Here is a 22362-nt window from a genome sequence, read left to right as displayed (position 1 = left end):
TCAGTGTACATGACTCCTATACAACCAACATGGCTCAGTGTACATGACTCCTATTCAACCAACATGGCTCAGTGTACATGACTCCTATTCAACCAACGTGACTCAGTGTACATGACTCCTATACAACCAACGTGGCTCAGTGTACATGACTCCTATACAACCAGCGTGGCTCAGTGTACATGACTCCTATACAACCAGCATGGCTCAGTGTACATGACTCCTATTCAACCAACATGGCTCAGTGTACATGACTCCTATTCAACCAACGTGGCTCAGTGCACATGACTCCTATTCAACCAACGTGGCTCAGTGTACATGACTCCAATTCAACCGGCGTGGCTCAGTGTACATGACTCCTATTCAACCAATGTGGCTCAGTGTACATGACTCCTATTCAACCAACGTGGCTCAGTGTACATGACTCCTATTCAACCAACGTGGCTCAGTGTACATGACTCCTATTCAACCAGCGTGGCTCAGTGTACATGACTCCTATACAACCAGCGTGGCTTAGTGTACATGACTCCTATACAACCAACGTGGCTCAGTGTACATGACTCCTATTCAACCAACGTGGCTCAGTGTACATGACTCCTATTCAACCAACGTGGCTCAGTGTACATGACTCCTATTCAACCAACGTGGCTCAGTGTACATGACTCCTATTCAACCAACGTGGCTCAGTGTACATGACTCCTATTCAACCAGCGTGGCTCAGTGTACATGACTCCTATACAACCAACGTGGCTCAGTGTACATGACTCCTATACAACCAGCATGGCTCAGTGTACATGACTCCTATTCAACCAACGTGACTCAGTGTACATGACTCCTATTCAACCAACGTGGCTCAGTGTACATGACTCCTATTCAACCAGCGTGGCTCAGTGTACATGACTCCTATTTAACCAACTTGGCTCAGTGTACATGACTCCTATTTAACCAACTTGGCTCAGTGTACATGACTCCTATTCAACCAACGTGGCTCAGTGTACATGACTCCTATTCAACCAACATGGCTCAGTGTACATGACTCCTATTCAACCAACGTGGCTCAGTGTACATGACTCCTATTCAACCAGCATGGCTCAGTGTACATGACTCCTATTCAACTGAATGTGATGAGTCGTGCTGAGAATGAGGAAACTATTCAACCAACGGTTCAATATCCTAGAATACGGCTGTGCAGATGCCTTCGCGGTTCAGTCCGTCTCCGACACGATGTACTGTATCTGTGTGTCTAACTGTGATTATGGTGTGTGTGTGTGTGTGTGTGTGTGTGTGTGTGTGTGTGGTCCCTTTCAGCAGATGCCGGAGGAGGAGCTGTGTAACTTGCTGACTAATATCGTGTTCTCTGTGCTGTGGTGTGGCAGCGGGTCGGAGGGGGGGGAGGACGCCGTGTGGAGGGAGAGGGGACAGGTCTTCTCTGTCCTCACCAAGCTGGGCTCCTCCTGCCAACTGGTCCGCCCGCCTGACGATATCAAATGCAGGTCAGTCGGTCTACAGCCAGCCAGTCAGTCAGCTATTTAGTTAGTTATCCAGTCAGCTATTTAGTTAGTTATCCAGTCAGCTATTTAGTTAGCCAGCCAGTCAGCCAGTCAGTCAGTCAGCTATTTAGTTAGCCAGCCAGTCAGCTATTTAGTTAGTTATCCAGTCAGCTATTTAGTTAGTTATCCAGTCAGCTATTTAGTTAGTTATCCAGTCAGCTATTTAGTTAGTTATCCAGTCAGCTATTTAGTTAGTTATCCAGTCAGCTATTTAGTTAGCCAGCCAGCCAGCCAGCCAGTCAGTCAGCTATTTAGTTAGTTATCCAGTCAGCTATTTAGTTAGTTATCCAGTCAGCTATTTAGTTAGTTATCCAGTCAGCTATTTAGTTAGCTAGCCAGCCAGCTATTTAGTTAGTTATCCAGTCAGCTATTTAGTTAGCCAGCCAGTCAGCTATTTAGTTAGTTATCCAGTCAGCTATTTAGTTAGCCAGCCAGTCAGCTATTTAGTTAGTTATCCAGTCAGCTATTTAGTTAGTTATCCAGTCAGCTATTTAGTTAGCCAGCCAGCCAGCTATTTAGTTAGTTATCCAGTCAGCTATTTAGTTAGCCAGCCAGTCAGCTATTTAGTTAGTTATCCAGTCAGTCAGCTATTTAGTTAGCCAGCCAGTCAGCTATTTAGTTAGCCAGCCAGTCAGCTATTTAGTTAGCCAGCCAGCCAGCCAGCCAGCCAGTCAGCTATTTAGTTAGTTATCCAGTCAGCTATTTAGTTAGTTATCCAGTCAGCTATTTAGTTAGCCAGCCAGCCAGTCAGCTATTTAGTTAGTTATCCAGTCAGCTATTTAGTTAGCCAGCCAGCCAGTCAGCTATTTAGTTAGTTATCCAGTCAGCTATTTAGTTAGCCAGCCAGCCAGTCAGCTATTTAGTTAGCCAGCCAGCCAGCCAGTCAGCTATTTAGTTAGCCAGCCAGTCAGTCAGTCAGCTATTTAGTTAGTTATCCAGTCAGCTATTTAGTTAGCCAGCCAGCCAGTCAGCTATTTAGTTAGCCAGCCAGCCAGCCAGCCAGCCAGTCAGTCAGTCAGCTATTTAGTCAGTTATCCAGTCAGCTATTTAGTCAGCCAGCCAGCCAGCCAGCCAGCCAGTCAGTCAGTCAGTCAGCTATTTAGTTAGCCAGTCAGTCAGTCAGTCAACTATTTAGTTAGTTATCCAGTCAGCTATTTAGTTAGCCAGCCAGCCAGCCAGCCAGCCAGCCAGTCAGTCAGCTATTTAGTTAGTTATCCAGTCAGATATTTAGTTAGTTATCCAGTCAGCTATTTAGTTAGTTATCCAGTCAGCTATTTAGTTAGTTATCCAGTCAGCTATTTAGTTAGCCAGTCAGTCAGCCAGCCAGTCAGTCAGATATTTAGTTAGTTATCCAGTCAGCTATTTAGTTAGTCAGCCAGCCAGCCAGCCAGCCAGCCAGTCAGTCAGCTATTTAGTTAGTTATCCAGTCAGCTATTTAGTTAGTTATCCAGTCAGCTATTTAGTTAGTTATCCAGTCAGCTATTTAGTTAGTTATCCAGTCAGCTATTTAGTTAGTTATCCAGTCAGCAATTTAGTTAGCCAGTCAGTCAGCCAGCCAGCCAGTCAGTCAGTCAGATATTTAGTTAGTTATCCAGTCAGCTATTTAGTCAGCCAGCCAGCCAGTCAGTCAGTCAGTCAGATATTTAGTTAGTTATCCAGTCAGCAATTGAGTTAGTTATCCAGTCAGCTATTTAGTTAGCCAGCCAGCCAGCCAGCCAGCCAGCCAGCCAGCCAGCCAGCCAGCCAGTCAGTCAGATATTTAGTTAGTTATTCAGTCATCTATTTAGTTAGTCAGCCAGCCAGCCAATCAGTCAGTCAGATATTTAGTTAGTCAGCCAGTCAGCTATTTAGTTGGTCAGCCAGCCAGCCAGTCAGTCAGTGTCTGCATCCCAAATGGCACCCTATGGGCCCTGGTCAAACGTGTTGTTTGGGACCCAGGTTAGTCAGTCAGTCACTCCCACTGTCCTTGATATGCAACTCCCTCTGTCTCATGTCAGTAAACAGATTCATTTCGGTGACTTCAAACCAAGTTTTATTTGATCAAATGCTTGGTAAACAACAGGTGTGGACTAACAGTGAAGTGCTTACTGACGGGCCCTTCACAACCATGCAGAGAGAAACGGAATAACAATGAGGAACGATAACTAGGTACATACACAGGGTACCAGTACTGAGTCCATGTGCAGGGGTGAGAGATAATTGATAACTAGGCTAGTACCGAGACCAGTACTGAGTCCATGTGCAGGGGTGAGAGATAATTGATAACTAGACTAGTACCGAGGCCAGTACTGAGTCCATGTGCAGGGGTGAGAGATAATTGATAACTAGGCTAGTACCGAGGCCAGTACTGAGTCCATGTGCAGGGGTGAGAGATAATTGATAACTAGGCTAGTACCAAGGCCAGTACTGAGTCCATGTGCAGGGGTGAGAGATAATTGATAACTAGACTAGTACCGAGCCCAGTACTGAGTCCATGTGCAGGGATGAGAGATAATTGATAACTAAGTACATACACAGGGTACCAGTACTGAGTCCATGTGCAGGAGTGAGAGATCATTGATAACTAAGTACATACACAGGGTACCAGTACTGAGTCCATGTGCAGGGGTGAGAGATAATTGATAACTAGACTAGTACCGAGGCCAGTACTGAGTCCATGTGCAGGGGTGAGAGATAATTGATAACTAGACTAGTACCGAGGCCAGTACTGAGTCCATGTGCAGGGATGAGAGATAATTGATAACTAGGCTAGTACCGAGGCCAGTACTGAGTCCATGTGCAGGAGTAAGAGATAATTGATAACTAGGCTAGTACCGAGGCCAGTACTGAGTCCATGTGCAGGGGTGAGAGATAATTGATAACTAGGCTAGTACCGAGGCCAGTACTGAGTCCATGTGCAGGGGTGAGAGATAATTGATAACTAGACTAGTACCGAGGCCAGTACTGAGTCCATGTGCAGGGATGAGAGATAATTGATAACGAGGCTAGTACCGAGGCCAGTACTGAGTCCATGTGCAGGGATGAGAGATAATTGATAACTAGGCTAGTACCGAGGCCAGTACTGAGTCCATGTGCAGGGGTGAGAGATAATTGATAACTAGGCTAGTACCGAGGTCGGTACTGAGTTCATGTGCAGGAGTAAGAGATAATTGATAACTAGGCTAGTACCGAGGCCAGTACTGAGTCCATGTGCAGGAGTGATAGATAATTGATAACTAAGTACATACACAGGGTACCCGTACTGAGTCCATGTGCAGGGATGAGAGATAATTGATAACTAGGCTAGTACCGAGGCCAGTACTGAGTCCATGTGCAGGGGTGAGAGATAATTGATAACTAGGCTAGTACCGAGGCCAGTACTGAGTCTATGTGCAGGGGTGAGAGATAATTGATAACTAGACTAGTACCAAGGCCCGTACTGAGTCCATGTGCAGGGGTGAGAGATAATTGATAACTAGGCTAGTACCAAGGCCAGTACTGAGTCCATGTGCAGGAGTAAGAGATAATTGATAACTAGACTAGTACCGAGGCCAGTACTGAGTCCATGTGCAGGGATGAGAGATAATTGATAACTAGGCTAGTACCGAGGCCAGTACTGAGTCTATGTGCAGGAGTAAGAGATCATTGATAACTAGGCTAGTACCGAGGCCAGTACTGAGTCCATGTGCAGGGGTGAGAGATAATTGATAACTAGGCTAGTACCGAGGTCGGTACTGAGTTCATGTGCAGGAGTAAGAGATAATTGATAACTAAGTACATACACAGGGTACCAGTACTGAGTCCATGTGCAGGGGTAAGAGATAATTGATAACTAGGCTAGTACCGAGGTCGGTACTGAGTTCATGTGCAGGAGTAAGAGATAATTGATAACTAAGTACATACACAGGGTACCAGTACTGAGTCCATGTGCAGGAGTAAGAGATCATTGATAACTAGACTACATACACAGGGTACCAGTACTGAGTTCATGTGCAGGAGTAAGAGATCATTGATAACTAGGCTACATACACAGGGTACTGGGACGTACGCACTTCCCCCTGTAGCGCCTTGCGGTGGAATGCAGCCTGTCAAGATGCTCTCAATGGTGCAGCTGTAGAACTTTGAGGATCTGAGGTCCCATGACACATCTTTACCGCCTCCTCAGGGGGAAGAGGCGTTGTCGTGCCTCCTGAGGGGGAAGAGGCGTTGTCGTGCCTCCTGAGGGGGAAGAGGTGTTGTCGTGCCTTCTTCATGACACATCTTTACATCCTCCTGAGGGGGAAGAGGCGTTGTCGTGCCTCCTGAGGGGGGAGAGGCGTTGTCGTGCCTTCTGAGGGGGAAGAGGCGTTGTCGTGCCTTCTGAGGGGGAAGAGGCGTTGTCGTGCCTCCTGAGGGGGAAGAGGTGTTGTCGTGCCTTCTTCATGACACATCTTTACAGCCTCCTGAGGGGGAAGAGGCGTTGTCGTGCCTCCTGAGGGGGAAGAGGCGTTGTCGTGCCTCCTGAGGGGGAAGAGGCGTTGTCGTGCCTCCTGCGGGGGAAGAGGCGTTGTCGTGCCTCCTGAGGGGGAAGAGGCGTTGTCGTGCCTCCTGAGGGGGAAGAGGCGTTGTCGTGCCTCCTGAGGGGGAAGAGGCGTTGTCGTGCCTCCTGAGGGGGAAGAGGCGTTGTCGTGCCTCCTGAGGGGGAAGAGGCGTTGTCGTGCCTCCTGAGGGGGAAGAGGCGTTGTCGTGCCTCCTGAGGGGGAAGAGGCGTTGTCGTGCCTCCTGAGGGGGAAGGGGCGTTGTCGTGCCTCCTGAGGGGGAAGGGTGTTGTCGTGCCTCCTGAGGGGGAAGGGTGTTGTCGTGCCTCCTGAGGGGGAAGAGGCGTTGTCGTGCCTCCTGAGGGGGAAGAGGCGTTGTCGTGCCTCCTGAGGGGGAAGAGGCGTTGTCGTGCCTCCTGAGGGGGAAGAGGCGTTGTCGTGCCTTCTGAGGGGGAAGAGGCGTTGTCGTGCCTTCTTCATGACTGTGTGGGTGTGTGTGGATCATGTTAATTCCTTAGTGATGTGGACACCGAGGAACCGTGAAACTCTCGACCCGCTCCACTACAGCCACATCGAGGTAGATGGGGGCGTGCTTAGGCTCTCTGTTTCCTGTAGTCAGCGATCAGCTCATTTGTCTTGCAGATGTTGAGGGAGATTTTGTTGTCCTGATACCACACTGCCAGGTCACTGACCTCCCTATAGGCTGTCTCATCATTGTCGTCAGTGATCAGGCCTACCACCGTTGTGTCGTCAGAAAAGGTAATGATGGTGTTTGAGTTATGCGTGGCCACACAGTCGTGGGTGAACAGGGAGTACAGTAGGGTGTCAGTGTGGCGGATGTGTTGTTACCTACTCTTACCACCTGGGGGGCGGCCCGTCAGGAAGTCCAGGATCCAGTTGTAGAGGGAGGTGTTTACTACCAGGGTCCTTAGCTTAGTGATGAGCTTGGAGGGGACTGTGGTGTTGAACGCTGAGCTGTAGTCAATGAACAGCATTCTCACATAGGTATTCCTCTTGTCCAGGTGGGAAAGGGCAGTGTGGAGGGCAATAGAGATTGCATTATCTGTGGATCTGTTGGGGCGGTATGTGAATTAGAGTGGGTCCAGGGGTGATGCTGTTGATCTGAACCATGACCAGCCTTTCAAAGCATTTCTTGGCTAAAAATGTGAGTGCTACGGGGCGATAGTCATTTAGGCAGGTTACCTTGGCGTTCTTGGGCACAGGGACTATGGTGGTCTACTGGAAACATGTAGGTATTACTGGGTCAGGGAGAGGTTGAACATGTCAGTGAAGACACTTGCCAGTTGGTTGGTGCTTGCTCTGAGTATGCATCCTGGTAATCAGTCTGGCTCTGCGGCCTTGTGAACGTTAACCTGTTTAATGGTCGTACTCACATCAACCACAGAAATAAACTTTTTTTCAGTTCTGTCCTGTTTTGGTTGAGCAAAATGTAGCCCTAAATGTTAACTGGCTAGTTAAATGTTGACTGGCTATTCTCCCTCCCTCCTTTCTGCTGTGTTTCTATCTCTCAGTCTGTTAGAGATGATGCTGGAGTCTTCTCTGTCAGACCTGAGGGACTCTCAGGGTGTCTCTCTACCATACTTCCCCAGTCTGCTGCGTCTCCTCAGGCTGCTCCAGGACTTCCTCTTCTCAGAGGGAACAGACAACCAGGCCCTGTGGAGCGAGAAGGTACAGTACTGCACCATGGTCCACACGTTGTCTGCATCCCAAATGGCACCATATATTTCTATGTAGTGCACTACTTTTGACTAGGGTCCATAGGGCTCTGGTCAACAGTAGTGCACTATATAGGGAGTAGGGTGCCATTTGGGATGCAGACAATATCAGCCATGCTCATATTATTTGTGAGTGTAAAATCTGTGATCTGATGGTATCCTTTTGCATAGGGTTGACCTTTGTACCAAACAGCCGAGAGAGAGAGACTATGGATGTGTGTCGAGTACGTGCCACTGAGATGAGAGTTTTGTCGGTACAAACCGTCCACTATATAAACCATATGTTGCGGATGTCTAACCTTGATTGCAGGAAAATATTACTCACCTGTTAGATGTAAAGTCCCCTGTTTAGGGGACCTGCGTGGTTCTGGTTCCAGTCCTGACCCATAGTTTCATTTAGAGATCCATCTGTGGACCCTGTAGATGGAAATGGCTTGCATTGAGCGCCAGCCCTAGTTCCCACGGACACAGTAGTATATTTTTTTGCGCCTATGTGACGTAGGATGTGAAATCTGAAACCACTTGAAGCTGGGATGTCCGTCCTACCGTTTTAATTGGCTCTTCCGACTGTCCGTCATCTCCTGGCTGGAACCCTATGTCACAGACACTGACAAAGCACATGCCTGCAATCCTTACATCGTAGCTCAACAAGAGAGTGGTTTATTCACTGTAGCACATTCAGAGATCCATTTACAGCCATTAATCTCATATCATTCCTAGATTTGAAACAAAAAAAAACACTTTCAGTTTCTCCTAGATGGACGATAATAATATGAGACGAAAGGCGAGTTGCTAACGTGTTCAGGAAGCCAGGCTAGAGGTGTGTGTGGCTCACAGCGGTGGGGGCCGATGTTTTGATCAAGAGAGACCTTTAGAAAATATGCACCTTTTCTCTGACACTGAAAATACAAATATGTATTTTACAGTTGTAAGAAAGGTGAAGTCTTATAGTTAGTGGGTTTTATAATCTGATTATACTATATTTAGAAAGCGTAGAAGTCATTTCAAGCCTTATTCATTACAGTTTTATTGAATAGAAAATACGTCATAAAATATTTCATATTTTCAATATTTGTATAATATTTGTACTGTGTATTTGAGCTTGTGTCCTCAAAAGTGACTTCATCTCAGCAATTTTTTCCCAGAAAGGTGAGATTGAACCTTTCTTGAAGTATGCAGCATTACTAGTTATTGTTTATGGTCCTCTCATGGTAAATAATACATATTCTGGGATTAGGTAGATTACATTTTAGATTACATGTATTAACGGCACAGCTACTTCCTGTAATCGTGAATGTGTGTGTGTTTAATGTCAGTGGATGTGTCTCGTCTTCTGTGTTGTCTTTAGCTTGGCTACTGTTTTGAAGGATGTTTTGAACAGTAGTTCTAGCTATATCATTTAACTGTGTGGTAACCCGGTCTTGAGAATTGAGTCACTGTTATGTTGTTTTCACGTATCTACATAATTGCCCCTCGTGGGAATTGAATTGAATGAGAATGTGTTGTAGACTGTTAACAGGTGTGTTGTCGTCGTAGATCTTTGAGGGGGTGGTGAACCTCCTGGACAGACTACAGGCGTGGCACAGCACCCCTGGTACCCCCGGGGCTCTGGAGCTCAGAGAGATGGCTCAGATCGGCCTGCGCATCATCACCGGCTACATCCAGAAACAGGACTCACAGGTCAGTCACCTATGTTACGCTACGCCCACCTCCCTCTAGCCAAACTAGACTGGCTCAATCTCTGGCTTGCATGCCGAATGGCTCCCTATTCACTATATAGTCTACTACTTTTGACCAGAGCCCATAGGCTGAGATAGGGGTGGAATAGGGTGCTATTTGGGGAAACAACTTCTTTCTCCAAACTACATCCATTGAGGGCATAAGTCAACGCGTGGGTTTGGAAGTTTAAACTCCAAATGCCGTGGGACCAATCCCAATGCTCTGTCTGTCAGTACACATTTACTATCAAATAAAGGTTAGACCTCTTGAGAAGAAAGTGTGTTTAGAACACCAGTCCTTCTATGGTTATCTATCAGTGCACAGAGAACATAGCTAGCATTCCTCCCGAGGAGTGTTGTGTAGGACGGGGCAGCTCTTCTCTGAGTTATAACTACTGTTGGGCTGCATCCCAAATGGTACCCTGTTCCCTACATAGTGCATAACTCTCTGGTCAGAGGTAGTGCACTATGCAGGGAATGGGGTGCTATTTTGCACTCCTGTAGGAGTAGTATCAAGTGGTCATAAATAAATGGTCCAAAATGGTCCTTTAAGCGTTGGGATTTGTTTATTTCTTTTTGAAGGAGCAAAGCTTTTTCCATCCACTTGTATTGTTGTTGTGTGTTTTGTTAGTATTAGTACCCCACTTAAAAAATACATCAGCTGAGGAATAATAATATTAGGTTTGTGTACTGATGAAACATTTACTAGGACTTCTGTTGATTTTAAGACCTGTGAGAATACTTTTGAAGTGGAGCCTAATTTGCTTTTTGACCAAATAATTTCTCTGTCTCTGTGTCTCTCTCTGTGTCTCTCTCTGTGTCTCTCTCTGTGTCTCTCTGTCTCTGTGTCTCTCTGTGTCTCTCTGTCTCTGTGTCTCTCTCTGTGTCTCTCTGTCTCTGTGTCTCTCTCTGTGTCTCTCTCTGTGTCTCTCTGTCTCTGTGTCTCTCTGTGTCTCTCTGTCTCTGTGTCTCTCTCTGTGTCTCTCTCTGTGTCTCTCTGTCTCTGTGTCTCTCTCTGTGTCTCTCTGTCTCTGTGTCTCTCTCTGTGTCTCTCTGTCTCTTTGTCTCTCTCTGTGTCTCTCTCTGTGTCTCTCTCTGTGTCTCTCTCTGTGTCTCTCTCTGTGTCTCTCTGTCTCTCTCTGTGTCTCTCTGTCTCTGTTTCTCTCTCTGTTTCTCTCTCTGTGTCTCTGTCTCTGTGTCTCTGTCTCTGTGTCTCTCTCTGTTTCTCTCTCTGTGTCTCTCTGTCTCTGTGTCTCTCTCTGTTTCTCTCTCTGTGTCTCTCTGTCTCTGTGTCTCTCTCTGTTTCTCTCTCTGTGTCTCTCTGTCTCTGTGTCTCTCTCTGTTTCTCTCTCTGTGTCTCTCTGTCTCTGTGTCTCTGTCTCTCTCCCTTCCCTCTCTCCCCAGGTGTCTGTAATGGCCTGCGTTAAACTCCACAGCCTCCTGCAGACAGTTCTATCTCTGGGCTGGGACGAGGTGTGCTTCCTGCTGGGGCGACTAGGTGCCCCCCTGTGGCCCGGCGGGGTAATGGAGGTACATTTACGTTGGACATTTCTGTCATTTTAGCAGACGCCCTTATCCAGAGCGACTTAGTTAATGCATTCAAGTAAAGTAGGCAAGACGACCACATACATCGTCATTGCAATTAAAACGTTCCTCAATAAAGCAGCCATTTGCTAAGTCGGTGCCTTTTACTGTGAGAACATATCTGTTATCTGTTATTCTGGTGTTTCCAGTCTTATCACCGGCTTTACACTAACAAATAAAGACAAGTACGACAGTAAGGTGTTTTTTATTTTTAGGCGGGCCCCAACGGAGGACACACGGAGACCTTTTCTCAGCTGGTGCCCATCGTGCGTACCCTCCTGGACCAACACGCTGACCCCGTGACCCTGCACGGCCTGCTGCCCAGCCTGCCAGTCACCAACGGCAGCCCCACCTTCGCCCAGGACCTCCAGAGCTACAGCCACACAGTAGAGTGGCTGGACTTCTACCAACGCCACGTCAGTACTGTTCAACCTTCATCTATCTTCTTCTTTATATAGGCTGTATCCCAAATGGCACACTATTCCCTATATAGTGCACTACATTTGACCAGGGCCTTACAGCCGGGTTGGTTGTTTAGCAACAAAACCAACGGGTGTGCAACTCTGGGGCCAAACAGACGGGGTTGGCTGAGATTGTTAACAACATGTAAACTATATTTAATCTCAGTGTTTATTGAAACTGAATATTTGAGCACAAGGAGCTCTTTTTGTTTCTAAAATCCATCGTTGCAGTTGTAGGTTAGCTAGCTAGGGAACTTGAGCCATATTAGCATAGACATGACATCAGTCAAACACGTCAAAACAGAACATGGTATCAAGAACAACATAAAACTAGCTGAAATGAGTTGAAACGAGCTGAAACGAGCTGCAACGAGTTGAAACTAGCTGAAACCAGCTGAAACTAGCCACCTACGATTCCCCATGACAGCTTGTTGCTCGCTATCTGACCATCCAGAATCACATCATCACACAGCCTTCTGCCCCATGGAAGCCATTTGGGACGTGATTTATTTCAGACGGACAATTAATAATAAAGGTATTTTTTTAAGGACTGGGTCAGTCCCACTACTTTCTTTAATTTTGTTTTGCTTTTTGTATTGAAGCGATAGTAAACTGTTTGAAAGACAGGGAAGGGTGAGTGAAAGGGCAGTGGGATGGATTCAAACCCATGCCGACTCTGGTATACCTGTGTGTTGTAACGGCTGGACCACACAGGCCATGGACAATGGATTATAGTCAACGTCTCAGACAGTGTCGTATTAAAACGTTTAAAAATAAAAATGTTTTTTATTTAATTAACCGTTTAGACCAGCTGAGAACAAGTTCTCATTTCCAACTGCAACCTGGCCAAGATAAAGCAAAGCAGTGCGACACAAACAACAACAACAGAGTTACACATGGAGTAAACAAACATCCAGTCAAGTATGTTGGACAGCTCATTTTCCTCAGTAGTTCCTGGACAGGCTAAAAAACATTAGCTTGTACACTTCTCTTCTTTAGTTCAGAAACTAAACTGAGTCCGTAGGTTCTTCTACTAAACGCGGTGTTGACGTTTTGTCTCTTCTCTTCTTTAGTTCAGAAACTAAACTGAGTCCGTAGGTTCTTCTACTAAACGCGGTGTTGACGTTTTGTCTCTTCTCTTCTTTAGTTCAGAAACTAAACTGAGTCCGTAGGTTCTACTACTAAATGCGGTGTTGACGTTTTGTCTCTTCTCTCAGGCTAGTGTTTCTAGACAGGCTGATGTCACATCCTCCTTTCTGCCTCAGAGTGAAAACTAAACCAGGGACAGATAATCTGTCTGTTCAGTGTTCTCTGGTCCTCCTCTCATTATTTACCTCTTAATCTACACACTGGAGGTACGTGGATGGAAGGCCAGGATTTTGTCCAGGAGAGTGGCTTCTCTCCCAGGTTAGAAATGAGAACAGAATCGGAAAGCTTTCCTTGTATTTACCGTGTGAATTTCATGGAAGAGAAGTCACCTTGCAGACCAAGAGGTTTGAGGATACGAAGCCAAACAGACGTCTACCCACTTGGTTCAGCTGAGGATTTATTATAAATGTGTGTGACGGTGAATAATCACAAATCTGTTTTGTTTAGATATCTTGTAAATAGAAAATGTCATAGATCTGGCAGTAGAGCCCAGTTTTGACCTTTGCTCCCAGTCTGATTCAGAGGGGTTGGGTTAAATGCAGAAGACACATCTCAGTTGAATGCATTCAGTTGTACAACTGACTAGGTATCCCTCTTTCCCAGTCTCTGAGCAACAGTTTGTCTGTGTGCCCGTTTATCAGCTTAGGTCCATTACCTTTAGGGCCTTTGCCAATGTGTATGTAGTTTATAACATTACAGTATATAATGTGTAGGTAGTATATAACATTACAGTATATAATGTGTAGGTAGTATATAACATTACTGTATTTAATGTATCGGTAATATATAATATTACTGTATATAATGTGTAGGTAGTATATAACATTACTGTATATAATGAATAGGTAGTATATAACATTACTGTATATAATGTATCGGTAATATATATAATATTACTGTATATAATGTGTAGGTAGTATATAACATTACTGTATATAATGTGTAGGTAGTATATAACATTACTGTATATAATGTATTGGTAATATATAATATTACTGTATATAATGTGTAGGTAGTATATAACATTACTGTATATAATGTGTAGGTAGTATATAACATTACTGTATATAATGTGTGTATATAATGTGTAGGTAGTATATAACATTACTGTATATAATGTGTAGGTAGTATATAACATGACTGTATATAATGTGTGTATGTAACGTGTAGGTAGTATATAACATTACTGTATATAATGTGTGTATATAATGTGTAGGTAGTATATAACATTACTGTATATAATGTGTGTATATAATGTGTAGGTAGTATATAACATTACTGTATATAATGTGTAGGTAGTATATAACATTACTGTATATAATGTGTGTATATAATGTGTAGGTAGTATATAACATTACTGTATATAATGTGTGTATATAATGTGTAGGTAGTATATAACATTACTGTATATAATGTGTGTATATAATGTGTAGGTAGTATATAACATTACTGTATATAATGTGTGTATATAATGTGTAGGTAGTATATAACATTACTGTATATAATGTGTGTATATAATGTGTAGGTAGTATATAACATTACTGTATATAATGTGTAGGTAGTATATAACATTACTGTATATAATGTGTGTATATAATGTGTAGGTAGTATATAACATTACTGTATATAATGTGTAGGTAGTATATAACATTACTGTATATAATGTGTGTATGTAACGTGTAGGTGCAGCCCACCATGGAGCAGTATGAACTGGATCAGTTTGGGAAGAGTCATGACCTCATGTCTAACTTCTGGAACTCGTGCTTTGATGACCTGATGAGCACTGCCATACGGAGGGACAAAGAGAGGACCTACAGCAAAGACAAGTTCCAGGTAAACTATGCTACTAGCAGGCCTGGTACTCCTATGAGGTCATAGTACAGCCCACTGTCCTCCATTATGACATAACCTCCATTATGACATAACCTCCATTATGGCATAACCTCCATTATGACATAACCTCCATTATGACATAACCTCCATTATGACATAACCTCCATTATGACATAACCTCCATTATGACATAACCTCTATTATACCATTATGACATAACCTCCATTATGACATTAATATCAAGTCAATATTATGTGTCTTGAAAGTTGTTTTTGTTCAGCTAGTTATACTGTCTTCATTATATTGTGGTGATCTGGAGTATTCTGAAGCTGTGGATTATCAGCCCAGTACAACTTGGTTTGTGCTCGTATTGCTGATGGGTCACTAATCGACAGTTATGTGTGTGTGCGTGTTCGTGTGTGCTCATGGGGTCTGTGCGTGCTCTTTACAGGAGGTGATAGTAGACCCGTACCTGAGGCGGGTCCGCAGTGAAAACAGCCGTTACCACAGTGGTCAGAAACAGAGCTCCGGCCAGCAGGGAGTAGTGTGGCGCCACTGGGAGTCCCTCCGCAGGCTGCTCACCAGCGAGAGAGGGGCCTGGGCACACAGGTCTGACTCTATCCTATCTATATCTATGATTCCGTCCCAAATGGCACCCTATTCCCTATATAGTGATCTACTTTTGGCCAAGGCCCATAGGGCTAATGGCACCCTATTCCCTATATAGTGATCTACTTTTGACCGAGGCCCATAGGGCTAATGGCACCCTATTCCCTATATAGTGATCTACTTTTGACCAAGGCCCATAGGGCTAATGGCACCCTATTCCATAGTAAGGTGTATATATCTAGGCTCTGGTTACCTTCCCCATGTCCTAACATTAAAGGAGTAGTTCATTATTTTTACAACATGACGTTAGCTGGTTCCTCACCCTGAAAGTAGTCTATGGGCCAGGAGAAACTGGAATCTATGGTGCAGTTATCTTTAATCAACCCTTTTCAAACGTCAGCTAACTTTAGCCACCGCTAGCTACAAATCAATGGATGTGATGGGGGCATGTTTAGAAACAAATACTGTCCAAGTCACCTGACATCAACTCCTTATTTGGTTTGATGTTACTTGGTTTGAGTTACTTTAAGAGGATTTGGCCATGTAAAAGATAAACATGCTCACCCCCCATCACTTCCATTGATTTTTAGCTAGCGGTTGCTAAAGTTAGCTTAGGTTTATAATGACTGTTTCTCCTGGCTCATAGGCTACTTTCAAGGTGAGGAACCATCTAACATCATGTTGTAAAATAGTGAACAACTCCTTTAACCATTAGGGGTTAAAGTGCAAAACTGACCCTAGATCAACATATAATGGGAGCTTTGCCCTGCACCAGATGGACTCGACTACTAATGTCATTCATGTTGTAATCTTTGTTGTGGTGCTTTGTGCCTGACTGGAATCTATTGTGATTTGTACCTCAGAGTCCCACTAGAGGTGAAATGGAAGTTGTCCAGCGCGGAGACGTACTCTAAGATGCGTCTGAAACTAGTGCCTAACTACCAGTACGACACTCACCAGGAAGCCAGTGCCTTCAGAGACAACATGGGTACGCCTTATGAGAGGACAACTATACATCGCATGTTAGGACTTTATGTGCTTCGCCCAGTTATGACGTCGTAGCCATGTCTACCAGATTTCAGTGAATTGCTTTTGTTGAACAGAAGCAAGTTACCAATCTAAATTGGTAGGTGATCTGTTTTCGTGTGCAGGTTAGCACCGGGCACTGCTGTGTTTTGAACATGTGTTTTAAAAATCTGTGTTCAGGTAACATTAGATTAGAAGACCTTTATTTTCCTAAGATTGGGGAATTCATTTGGCATTAAGCTTCACAACATCAGAAGAAAAAAAAGAGGTATCATCCTGAATCTCTGCTCAGGTAATATAGGTCTGTGAGAGTGTGTTCAGGTAATATAGGTCTGTGAGACTGTGCTCAGGTAATATAGGTCTGTGAGACTGTGCTCAGGTAATATAAGTCTGTGAGAGTGTGCTCAGGTAATATAGGTCTGTGAGAGTGTGCTCAGGTAATATAGGTCTGTGAGAGTGTGCTCAGGTAATATAGGTCTGTGAGACTGTGCTCAGGTAATATAAGTCTGTGAGAGTGTGCTCAGGTAATATAGGTCTGTGAGAGTGTGCTCAGGTAATATAGGTCTGTGAGAGTGTGCTCAGGTAATATAGGTCTGTGAGAGTGTGCTCAGGTAATATAGGTCTGTGAGAGTGTGCTCATGTAATATAGGTCTGTGAGAGTGTGCTCAGGTTCAGTAGAATGTATTGTCTGTCTGCATCTCTCCACATCAGGAGCTGATAGTCCTCGCAGTTCAGAACCCCTCCCATTGGCTGTTGCCAAGGAGGCCAAAGTGAGTGACATGGAGGATGACCAGTTAGGAGAAGAGGACATTGTCTTTCTGGACAATAAGTGAGTGACTTGATCTCCACCCCCCTACCCACTCCACATATCAACCTCAGCACCAACTAGTAAAATAATCAGCAAGCCCTTGGTTAGTTGAATCAGAAATGCTAGTGGTGAAATATTCATCTGATACATGTCTTTTCTCTAACGGTTCCTCAGGGTGGAGGGGGAGGACGACAGTCAGAAGGAGAAGCTGGTTCTGTCAGAGGACTGTGAACTCATCACCATCGTGGCGGTGGTTCCGGGTCGGCTGGAGGTCACCACACATCACCTGTACTTCTACGACGCCAGCAGCGAGAAGGAGGAGACGGAAGAGGGTGAGGACATAAAGACGTCTGGCAGTGAACACTACGGGGCAGTTTCCCAGACACAGATTAAATCTAGTCTTGAGACCGGTAAAGCTATATCAATGGAGATTCTCCATTCAGCAGGCTTCTTAGTCCAGACCCAGGCTTCATCTGACCAGAGGATCTGTCTTTTGTGTATGCATCATTCCCCAGTCACAGTAAAGAACAGTCACTGCTGACATCATGATACCATTGAATCTTGACAAACTTCTATCTATCCAGGAATTGGTTTTGATTTCAAGCGGCCCCTGTCTCAGCTGAGAGAGGTGCACCTGAGACGCTACAACCTGCGTCGCTCTGCTGTGGAGCTGTTCTTCATCGACCAGTCACACTACTTCATCAACTTCAAGAAGAAGGTGTGTCTCTAGTCTAACTGCTAGATTCAAGGGCCTGAGGCCTTTAGTACAGTGAAGGCTAATGAGGGGAAGATGGCTCCCAGTAATGGCTGGACTAGAGTCAATGTATTGGTATCAAACACAAGGAAACCATGCCTTTGTTGTGGCTGATACCATTCTGTTTCCAGCCGAGCCACGTCCTCCGATTTAACGTGGCACCAGCCACCACTGTCTTTGTACCACAGTGTTGATCCAAATACCTGTAATAAGATGTGGAATTGTATCATTATTTGACACTAATGATAATGCGAAGTGATATGAAAAGGACCAGTGTAAGAGACATGTATAACCTGACCCCGACCTCCCTCCCCAGGTGAGGAACATGGTGTACTCTAGGATCCTGGGGCTGCGGCCCCCCAACCTCTTCTATTTCGGCTCCCGCTCTCCGCAGGAGCTCCTCAAGGCTTCTGGACTCACACAGGTACAGCTGTTAACTCTGTCTGCATCACAAATGGGACTCTATTCCCTATGTAAGGCCCATTGGGCTCTGGTCAAAATAAGTGCACTATGTAGGGAATAGGGTGCAGTTTGGGATGCAACCTGTGTGTTACACAGATAACTATTGATTCAGTAAGGACCTACTACCACACCCTACTACCACACCCTACTACCACAGCCTACTACCACAGCCTACTGCCTCAGCCTACTACCACAGCCTACTGCCTCAGCCTACTACCTCAGCCTACTACCTCAGCCTACTACCACAGCCTACTTCCTCAGCCTACTACCTCACCCTACTACCACAGCCTACTACCTAAGCCTACTGCCTCAGCCTACTACCTAAGCCTACTGCCTCAGTCTACTACCACAGCCTACTACCTCAGCCTACTACCACAGCCTACTACCTAAGCCTACTGCCTCAGCCTACTACCTCAGCCTACTACCACACCCTACTTCCTCAGCCTACTACCTCACCCTACTACCTCACCCTACTACCACACCCTACTACCACAGCCTACTGCCTCAGCCTACTACCACACCCTACTTCCTCAGCCTACTACCTCACCCTACTACCACACCCTACTTCCTCAGCCTACTGCCTCAGCCTACTACCACACCCTACTTCCTCAGCCTACTACCTCACCCTACTACCACACCCTACTTCCTCAGCCTACTTCCTCAGCCTACTGCCTTAGCCTACTACCTCAGCCTACTGCCTCAGCCTACTACCACAGCCTACTACCTCAGCCTACTACCTCACCCTACTACCACACCCTACTACCACAGCCTACTACCTCAGCCTACTTACTACCTAAGCCTACTACCACAGCCTACTACCACAGCCTACTGCCTCAGCCTACTACCTCAGCCTACTACCTCACCCTACTACCACAGCCTACTACCACAGCCTACTGCCTCAGCCTACTGCCTCAGCCTACTACCACACCCTACTACCTCAGCCTACTGCCTCAGCCTAAGCCTACTACCACACCCTACTTCCTCAGCCTACTACCTCACCCTACTACCACACCCTACTACCACAGCCTACTACCACAGCCTACTGCCTCAGCCTACTACCTCACCCTACTACCACAGCCTACTGCCTCAGCCTACTACCTCAGCCTACTACCTCAGCCTACTACCACAGCCTACTACCTCAGCCTACTGCCTCAGCCTACTGCCTCAGCCTACTACCTCAGCCTACTGCCTCAGCCTACTGCCTCAGCCTACTACCTCAGCCTGCTACCTCAGCCTGCTACCTCAGCCTACTACCTCAGCCTACTGCCTCAGGCTACTGCCTCAGCCTACTGCCTCAGCCTACTACCTCAGCCTACTACCACAGTAACATCTTAATGATTGAGTCTCAGATGATGATGTCAAACATGTCAACTAAACTAAGAGGAAGCTAACTGTTTGTGTTTGTCATTAGAGATGGGTATGCAGAGAGGAAGCTAACTGTTTGTGTTTTGTCATTCGAGATGGGTATGCAGAGAGGAAGCTAACTGTTTGTGTTTGTCATTAGAGATGGGTATGCAGAGAGGAAGCTAACTGTTTGTGTTTTGTCATTAGAGATGGGTATGCAGAGAGGAAGCTAACTGTTTGTGTTTTGTCATTAGAGATGGGTATGCAGAGAGGAAGCTAACGGTTTGTGTTTTGTCAATAGAGATGGGTATGCAGAGAGATTTCCAACTTTGAATATCTGATGCAACTGAACACCATCTCTGGACGTACCTACAACGACCTGTCTCAGTACCCTGTGGTAAGTCCCTGTCTCGTAAACCAGGGAGGGAGGGAGGAATGAAATTAATAAACAGAAGAATCAATGAACAGAATAATCAACAAACAAATGAATCATTGAATCTATGAATGAATGAATGAACAGAAGAATCAACAAACAAATGAATCATTGAATCTATGAATGAATGAACAAACAAATGAATCATGAATGCAGGAACAAATGAGCGAACAGCATTCATGCTGTAGTCCAGTCTAATCTAATGGTGTCCCTGGGTTGGGTTGGGTCCAGTTCCCATGGGTGCTGAGTGACTACACCTCTCCAGATCTGGACCTGGAGAACCCAGCCGTTTTCAGAGACCTGTCCAAACCCATGGGAGTAGTCAACCCCCGCCACGCACAGAACGTCAGGGAGAAGTGAGTACTGCAGTAACCTCGCACAGAGAACTCCAGGGCTGTGTCCCAAATGGCACCCAGTTTCCTATGTACACTAGGTCACTATTTATAACCAGGGAATAGGTGGCTCTGGTCAAAAGCAGATCCACTATGTAGGGAAGATGATGCTTTGGGACGCAGACCAGATCATCTCCAGTTCTGTTTAAACACCAAGCTCATCCTAGTATATGTGTTGTGTGATCTGAATTCAGTCTGTTTTATAATGACCAGTATTTTACACAGCCTACGTGCTCCACAAATACACTGTGTTACTGCCTGTGTTTCATGTTGAATTCATTATTGTTCCTGTTAATGCAGGGTACCATTTGAATCATTGTGTCTTGTCTGATCAGGTATGAGAGCTTTGAGGACTCAACGGGCACCATAGATAAGTTCCACTATGGAACACACTACTCTAACGCTGCAGGAGTCATGCACTACATGATCCGTATGGAGCCCTTCACTACCCTCCACATCCAGCTGCAGAGTGGCAGGTACAGTAACCCTCCACTACCCTCCTCATCCAGCTGTAGGTACAGTAACCCTTCACTACCCTCCTCATCCAGCTGTAGGTACAGTAACCCTTCACTACCCTCCACATCCAGCTGTAGGTACAGTAACCCTTCACTACCCTCCACATCCAGCTGCAGAGTGGCAGGTACAGTAACCCTCCACTACCCTCCTCATCCAGCTGTAGGTACAGTAACCCTTCACTACCCTCCTCATCCAGCTGTAGGTACAGTAACCCTTCACTACCCTCCTCATCCAGCTGTAGGTACAGTAACCCTCCACTACCCTCCTCATCCAGCTGTAGGTACAGTAACCCTTCACTACCCTCCTCATCCAGCTGTAGGTACAGTAACCCTCCACTACCCTCCACATCCAGCTGTAGGTACAGTAACCCTTCACTACCCTCCACATCCAGCTGCAGAGTGGCAGGTACAGTAACCCTTCACTACCCTCCTCATCCAGCTGTAGGTACAGTAACCCTTCACTACCCTCCTCATCCAGCTGTAGGTACAGTAACCCTTCACTACCCTCCTCATCCAGCTGTAGGTACAGTAACCCTCCACTACCCTCCTCATCCAGCTGTAGGTACAGTAACCCTTCACTACCCTCCACATCCAGCTGTAGGTACAGTAACCCTCCACTACCCTCCTCATCCAGCTGTAGGTACAGTAACCCTTCACTACCCTCCTCATCCAGCTGTAGGTACAGTAACCCTCCACTACCCTCCTCATCCAGCTGTAGGTACAGTAACCCTCCACTACCCTCCACATCCAGCTGCAGAGTGGCAGGTACAGTAACCCTCCACTACCCTCCTCATCCAGCTGTAGGTACAGTAACCCTTCACTACCCTCCTCATCCAGCTGCAGAGTGGCAGGTACAGTAACCCTTCACTACCCTCCTCATCCAGCTGCAGAGTGGCAGGTACAGTAACCCTCCACTACCCTCCTCAAACAGCTGTAGGTACAGTAACCCTTCACTACCCTCCTCATCCAGCTGTAGGTACAGTAACCCTCCACTACCCTCCTCATCCAGCTGTAGGTACAGTAACCCTTCACTACCCTCCTCGTCCAGCTGTAGGTACAGTAACCCTTCACTACCCTCCTCATCCAGCTGTAGGTAGAGTAACCCTCCACTACCCTCCAAATCCAGCGGTAGGTACAGTAACCCTCCACTACCCTCCACATCCAGCTGTAGGTACAGTAACCCTTCACTACCCTCCTCATCCAGCTGTAGGTACAGTAACCCTTCACTACCCTCCTCATCCAGCTGTAGGTACAGTAACCCTCCACTACCCTCCTCATCCAGCTGTAGGTACAGTAACCCTCCACTACCCTCCTCATCCAGCTGTAGGTACAGTAACCCTCCACTACCCTCCTCATCCAGCTGTAGGTACAGTAACCCTCCACTACCCTCCTCATCCAGCTGTAGGTACAGTAACCCTTCACTACCCTCCTCATCCAGCTGTAGGTACAGTAACCCTCCACTACCCTCCTCATCCAGCTGTAGGTACAGTAACCC

The 22362-nt window shown here is 46.0% G+C and overlaps 1 protein-coding gene across 1 annotated transcript in view; it reads left to right on the top strand.

Moving 5' to 3' along the window:
• The window catches only part of LOC110510431 (neurobeachin-like protein 2), a 136189-nt gene that overhangs the window by 89098 nt on the left and 24729 nt on the right, over nt 1-22362 (top strand). The window contains exons 31-45 of the mRNA XM_090220591.1: nt 1306-1490; nt 7576-7732; nt 9316-9459; nt 10902-11027; nt 11297-11497; nt 14375-14524; nt 14976-15133; nt 15997-16121; nt 16871-16988; nt 17142-17299; nt 17552-17685; nt 18038-18145; nt 19829-19924; nt 20192-20316; nt 20688-20828. Coding sequence (XP_090076717.1) covers nt 1306-1490; nt 7576-7732; nt 9316-9459; nt 10902-11027; nt 11297-11497; nt 14375-14524; nt 14976-15133; nt 15997-16121; nt 16871-16988; nt 17142-17299; nt 17552-17685; nt 18038-18145; nt 19829-19924; nt 20192-20316; nt 20688-20828 — 2126 coding nt within the window. The remainder of the gene's footprint in view (nt 1-1305; nt 1491-7575; nt 7733-9315; nt 9460-10901; nt 11028-11296; nt 11498-14374; nt 14525-14975; nt 15134-15996; nt 16122-16870; nt 16989-17141; nt 17300-17551; nt 17686-18037; nt 18146-19828; nt 19925-20191; nt 20317-20687; nt 20829-22362) is intronic.

Source organism: Oncorhynchus mykiss, chromosome 3 (genome assembly GCF_057628025.1).
Source record: "Oncorhynchus mykiss isolate SJ-2025 chromosome 3, ASM5762802v1, whole genome shotgun sequence".
NCBI classification, from domain to species: Eukaryota; Metazoa; Chordata; class Actinopteri; order Salmoniformes; family Salmonidae; genus Oncorhynchus; species Oncorhynchus mykiss.
Note: the sequence above shows the minus strand (reverse complement) of the source record. Positions and strands in the feature narration are given on the sequence as shown.